This window comes from Camellia sinensis, chromosome 5, assembly GCF_055761805.1.
Source record: "Camellia sinensis isolate YWXY chromosome 5, ASM5576180v1, whole genome shotgun sequence".
NCBI classification, from domain to species: Eukaryota; Viridiplantae; Streptophyta; class Magnoliopsida; order Ericales; family Theaceae; genus Camellia; species Camellia sinensis.
Window position 1 is genome coordinate 81,716,512 of NC_138965.1, and position 6,951 is coordinate 81,723,462.

Below are 6,951 nucleotides of genomic sequence, written 5' to 3' on the forward strand. Positions count from 1 at the left end.
GATGTCCCCTTCTTATAAGACTTGGGTGAATCATGGGGAATCTGTTCTCATGAATCAATCCCATGCATTGAATGATGACAACCATAATGACTTTGGAAGTGTTAGGGATAGAATGGAAAAGGAGACAGACGAAGATCAAGATGAAATCCTAAATTTGTTAGAAGATGTTTATATGGGGACTATCATGAATGATGATGAAAACGATGGGGAGGATGATGACGATGATGATGTGGCTAATAATGTCGAAAAAGAGGACATGCCCAACTTTAACAAATTTGTTGAATGATGCTCAAAGAGAGTTGTAACCTGGGTGTCGTAAGTTTTCTCCTTTATCATTAGTTGTTAAGATGTTTCATGTGAAGGTGTTGAACAAGTGGAGCAATAAGTCATTCAACATGTTGTTGGGGATATTAAAGGACCTTCTATTGGCAAGTGATCAAGTGATTCCATGGACCCTTTATGAAGCCAAAAAATTCTTATGTGACTTGGGCTTAGGATATGTGTCGATTCATGCATGTAAGTATGATTGTGCACTTTTCTGGAAGAAAAATGCAAATTTAGAGAATTGTCCGATTTGTCAAGAGTCTAGATACAAGCTGAATGATGGAAAAGGTAAGAAAATTCCTCATAAGATCTTAAGATACTTCTCATTGACATCGAGGTTGCAAAGATTATATATGTTAAGAAAAACAACTATAGATATAAGATGGCACAAAGAGAAACGAGTAAATGATGGGATATTGAGACACCCAGCTGATGGTGAGGCGTGGAAGGATTTTGATAGGCAACATCCTTTGTTTTCCCAAGAGACTCGGAATGTGAGGTTAGGGTTCACCACTGATGGTTTCAATCCTTTTGGAAACATGAGCAAACTCGTACAGTATGTGCCCTGTGATTGTTATGCCTTACAACTTGCCTCCTTAGAAATGTATGAAATGATCATTTAGTATGTTGTCATTGGTTATCCCTCGACCACAAGCATTGGGGAGAGATATCGATGTTTACATGTGACCATTAATTGATGAGTTGAAGGAGTTGTGGGAAGATGGTGTGCTTACTTATGATGCCCCAACTGAATTAACTTTTCGAATGCATGCGGCTGTCATGTGGACAATTAATGACTTTCCTGCATATGGCAACTTGTCAGGATGGAGCACGAAAGGTTATTTGGCTTGTCCCACATGTAACAAGAATGCATCCTCACAACGGTTGAGAGGTAAGATTGGGTACACATGAGCTTTCCGTTACTTGCCTGATGACCACCCTTGGCAGAGGAGTCGACTTTATAATGGTAAGACTGAGTTTGTGTCAAGACCTTTGGAGTTATCAAGGGAACAAATCTTAGAACAATTGGACTTGGGGACACTCAGACCATTTGGAAAGCATGCAACCAATAAGAAAAGAAAAAGGTACAAAAGAAAGCATCTTTTTTTGTGTTACCATATTGGAAAACAGTTAAACTCCGACACAACCTTGATGTTATGCACATAGTGAAGAATATATGTGATAGTTTGCTTGGAACATTACTGAGTATAGATGGAAAGAACAAAGACACAAAAAAAGCACGGCTGGATTTGGAAGATATGAAAATAAGGAAGGAGTTGCACCTAAAAAGGCATGCCGATCGGTCTTTTGAAAAGCCCCCAGCATTGTACGCTTTGTCCTCAGATGAAAGGCATGGTTTCTGTGAGTTCTTGAAGTCAATTAAGTGTCCCGATGGTTATGCAGCAAACATCTCAAGGTGTGTGACCATAAAAGGTGATAAGTTAACAGACCTAAAAAGTCATGATTGTCATGTCCTTCTGCAGCGTCTTCTTCCCATTGGAATGCGTGGATATCTTCACAATAATATTTGTGTCACATTATTTGAGTTGGGAAATTTCTTCCAAGAGCTTTGCTCAAAGACATTAAAGGTGAAATATTTAGAAAAACTAGAAGATCGCATAGTACTCATACTATGCAAGTTGGAAAAAAAATTTCCACCAGTGTTTTTTGATGTGATGGTCCATTTGGCCATTCATTTGCCACGCAAATCCATTCTTGGTAGGCCTGTGCAATATCGATGGATGTACCCTATTAAAAAGTACTTACTAATTTCTTAATATACTAAAATACTTAAATTATAGCACAACCTGTATATATATTTATAAAAATGTGAGTGCGTGTAATAAGATTATTTTATTGTTTGTTTCATAGGCTACTTAGAACTTTAAAATGATATGTTACAAATCGAGCTTGTCTAGAAGGTTCGATCGTAGAAGCTTATGTTGTCAAGGAGTGTCTCACATTTTGTTCAATGTATCTGGGTGGGATTGAAACTGTATTTAATCAAGAGGAATGAAATGTTGATGTTGGTGTGCATGAGTCGGGGTTAGAGGTCTTTACGCAAAATGTTCGTCCTTTTGGGCTAATTACAAGGGCTTCTAACGTGTCTCAGAAAGATCGTGAAATGGATCATTAGTTTGTCTTGAATAATAGCCTTGAGTTGGACCATTATCTAGAGTATGTTCTTATTATTATTTTTTTGTAGAATTCTTTTTTCTTAATATAATACATTACTTATCAATCATATGTTTGTAAGTAGGCAACACAAGAATCTTTTAGAAAATCAAGGTGCACGTGACATCACAAAGAGACAGAAAGAGGAATTTCCCAAATGGTTCAAAGAACTTTTAAGATATAACCCTAAAGATTTTGAGCTATACTTATATGAATACTAACATAATGATTGAAATTGATGTCGTTATGTAGATGAACCAATTGCGAGGTCAAGGATTAACAGAAGCAACTAATGATTTATGGTCATTAGCAAATGATCCTACTATGATAGTTAATTTGTATTCAGCTTGCTTTTCCAATGGTGTTCAATTCCATAGTAAGGATCATGACAGTAATCATAAATGCCAAAATAGTGGGTTGGTTGTGGAAGGGGATCATGAGGGACAAACAATTGACTCTTATGGGTACTTGAATAGAGTGTAGGAGATGCATTATATACTTGGACATCGAGTTGTTTTATTCCAATGTAAATGGTTCAACACCGGTAGCAATAAAACATTACATACCAATGCATATTTCACAAGTATTGATGTTAAAAGTTGATGGTATAAAGATGATCCATTTGTCTTACCAAGTCATGTGAAACAAGTTTTCTATGTTGATGATACAAAGTTAGGTGGACGTTGGAAAGTCGTAGAAAGACTACAACATCGAGAAATATGAGATGTACCAAAACAAGATGGCATTGAACCTGATGATGTATTCCAACAGAATGAAACAACTGATGTTGTCCCAGTCAACGTTGAAGACCATGTCACAATCTCACTTCATAGGAATGACATTGATCCTCAAATTATCCCAAGTGAGGTGGTTTTACAATCAGTTAGTTGAGCACACAACGATGGTGTTGATGATAAAGAGGGGTGCGATAACGCAGATGATTACTACGAGCATTGACTATCCGAGAAGATGACTTACATAATCATTTTGATTCTAATATAGCTTTTGACATAGAACTTTAATTATTGTATCATTTTTATGTTTTTATGACACTGTTGTTTAAGTGCCTTTGAGTTTGAGTACAATGACTATTCAAAAAGACTTTTTGAGTCTATGTGTGTTTGTGTGTGTCCCTCTCTGATTTTTTGAGTACATGTGTGTTTGTTTGTGTCCTTCTCTCTCTCTCTCTCTCTCTCTCTCTCTCTCTATCTTTCTCTTTCTCCATTTTTTTTTGTTTATTATGTCATGTTATTGTTTGGTTATCCCTTATGTTCTGATATTGATTCTATCATACATCCATTGATATTAATGTAATTGCTTATTTTACATATGCGTCACACATGTAATTGTTGAGTTGTTGTGCTAGATGGAAGGCCCTAGTAAAGTTCAAAGTGTAGCATCATCCAAAATTCCTTTACCTACCCAACAAGCTGCAGCTAGAGTTGTTGCCCCTACTCAGTATGCACCACCTAATTTAACCCCATCTACTCAGAGTATACCATTTACAACTGCTCTAAGTATCTAGCTTGCACTATCTACAAATGCAACTACTACCCAGGATGCACCATCTACAACTAGTTTGCGTACTTTATCTAGACAAGGGGTCAGACTCGAGGGAAGAGCATAACACGTCTCATAGCTAACAATGGTGGTAAAAAACTTCCTATTTGGATCCCTATAGATGCAAAGGTGCTAGTAGGGCCTTATGCCACTCTATTTGCAAATAAACTTGGGTTACAGATAAGGATGGTTGCACCAATCATTGGTATAAAAAAGTGGGGCAAAATGGATGAGATTCATAAAGCCCCAATCATTTAAGCAGTTTGGGTACATGTATTTGTTATTTTTAAAATAATTAGATTATCAACATTACTTGTATTTTGATATTAATAAAAGTATTCATTATATTCACAGGATAAATTTGAGATTGTTGATTATGATGAGGATGAAGAGGTTCGAAAATAAGTCAATAAAAAGTGTAAAACTCTTTACAAAAGTTGGCATAACAAGATGAAGACTCATTACTCGAAGTTGGCAGACGCTGGTGTTGACCCTTACAGTAAACCACACAAAGGGGTCGATTATGAGACATGGGTATACATGATCAATCATGTATGGCATGATGGTGATCATTAGGTAAAATTTCCTAATTTAAAGAATCATGTTGTAATTTCAATTTAATTTTACTAATTAATTAATTTTGTAGAACTTGGTTGAAAAAGTAAGGGATAGTCGATCGAGATTATCATATAATCATACAATGGGCTCCAAGTCATTTCAAGATGCAATGTATAAACAGGTAATGCATTTATTATATTTAAAAGTGTGATTACGTTAAAATTAATTATGTATGCTTACTTTAAATGGAAATAGGGTACCGAGAAGACTGGCATTGTAGACTTCTACAAAGATTCCTATTGGAGCAAGAGAAAATCGGATTGGGTAGCCCCAATATGTGGTCAATTACATGTATGTAAGCCAATTAATAGAGTTACATATTTATGTAAATGGTTGTATTTGTTGAAGTTGTTTACAAATTAATAGAAAGCTTTGAAAAAGTGACGAGAAAAGTCTTCAGAGCTTGGGGCAGCACCTTTAACTCAGGAGAAGCTGTCAATTAAAGTTCTTGGAAAGAAATTGGGATACTTAAAAGGCTTCGGAGTTGGTCCAAAACCATCATCATCCAGATCTTCCGTTAGTGCACAAACACATATTGAGGTGGTTTCGAGCCTACAAAGACAACTAGAGTCATTGAATTGTCCGATGTCCAACAAGAACAAATTGCAGCCCAAAACTTGGTAGCACAAGAGCAAGCTCAAATGATTGAAATGCAAAACAAAAGATTTGAAGAAATTGAGAAGTTTATGAGGATACGTAAGGATTGGGCAGGCATGGAGGTTGATGAAGATGATTATCAATCAGAGGAATCTTATTGAAAAACACTTTTTGTAAGTATATTTTTCATAGTTTAATTTTCAAATCACGACAAGCATTTAACTTAATATGTCTAGTTGTGTTGAACAAAAGTGTCAAAATTGTAAAACACAAGACTTAAAATTAAAAGGAAAATTCTAAAACACAAGACTTAAAAGGCCCGTTTGGGGGGCGAAATTGCCAAATGACCACCGAAACTATCGAAACTTGGCATGGACAGCTTGCTCATGTGTAAATAGACTTGTAGGAACAAACGGGATCTCGATTGGATTTCCGGTTAGAAAATTAGAAGGAAAATTGTAAAACACAAGACTTAAAAGGCCCGTTCAGGGGGACGAAATTGCGAAATGTCCACCGAAACTGTCAAAACTTGGCACGGGCAGCTTGCTCAAGCCTAAATAGACTTGTAGGAACAAACAAGACCTCGATTGGATTTCCGGTTAGAAAATTAGAAGAAAAATTGTAAAACACAAGACTTAAAAGGCTCATTTAGGGGGTGAAATAGTTAAATGACCACCGAAACTACCGAAACTTGGCACGGGCAGCTTGCTTAAGCCTAAATAAACTTGTTGGAACAAACAGGATCTCGATTGGATTTCCGGTTAGAAAATTAAAATGAAAATTATAAAACACAAGACTTAAAAGGCCCGTTCGGGGGGTGAAATTGCAAAATGCCCACCGAAACTGCCAAAACTTGGCACGGGCAGCTTGCTCAAGCCTAAATAGACTTGTAGGAACAAACGGGACCTCGATTGGATTTCCGGTTAGAAAATTAGAAGGAAAATTGTAAAACACAAGACTTAAAAGGCTCGTTTGAGGGGGTGAAATTGTGAAATGACCACCGAAACCATAAAAACTTAGCACGGGTAGCTTGCTTAAGACTAAACAAACTTGTATGAGCAAACGACACCCCGATTGGACTTCCCGTTACAAAATTAAAATCAAAATTGTGAAATTCATACCAAGGTTTTTTTTTTTTTTTTTTCTTGTCAGTCTACTATCGTTTTTTCTTTTTCATATGATAGATTGACAATGGTGGAAAATAGTTCGGGCTGCATTAGAAGATTTGATTTTGTATTTTTGAAAATATTTTGACATAGGGTTTTGGTAAATGACTTATGGTCTAGATGTTTAGTATCAAAATATTTGATTTTATGTTTTTGCAAATATTTTGACATAAGATTTTGATAAATGACTTGTGGGTTAGATGTTTAGCATCAAAATATTTGGTTTTGTGTTTTTGAAAATATTTTGATATAGGATTTGGTAATGGATTTGTGGGTTTGATGTTAATAGTTTGCAAATACTTTGGTATGAATGCTTCAAATTGATAGAGAATTGTAATTATGTTTATTGGGGTGTTTAATAGCTATTAATTTTGAATTATTATGAATGTCTTGCACAAGTGTGTTACTATTTACATTGCATTATAGTGTATAGAAAAACAAGTGTTTTGGATTATTTTGAACAAGAAAATTATTAAAATCCAAATTTGTGCAGTGAATTTTTAGTGACAAG

The 6,951-nt window shown here is 35.7% G+C and overlaps 1 protein-coding gene across 1 annotated transcript; it reads left to right on the plus strand.

Moving 5' to 3' along the window:
* The first annotated feature begins 347 nt into the window (after positions 1-347).
* Positions 348-2,982, plus strand: LOC145791491 (uncharacterized). Its single transcript, XM_082871847.1, has 4 exons — positions 348-875; positions 1,033-1,216; positions 1,456-1,913; positions 2,752-2,982. Exons 1-4 carry the CDS (start codon positions 348-350, stop codon positions 2,980-2,982), a joined length of 1,401 nt encoding a protein of 466 aa, XP_082727973.1.
* The last annotated feature ends 3,969 nt before the right edge of the window (positions 2,983-6,951 follow it).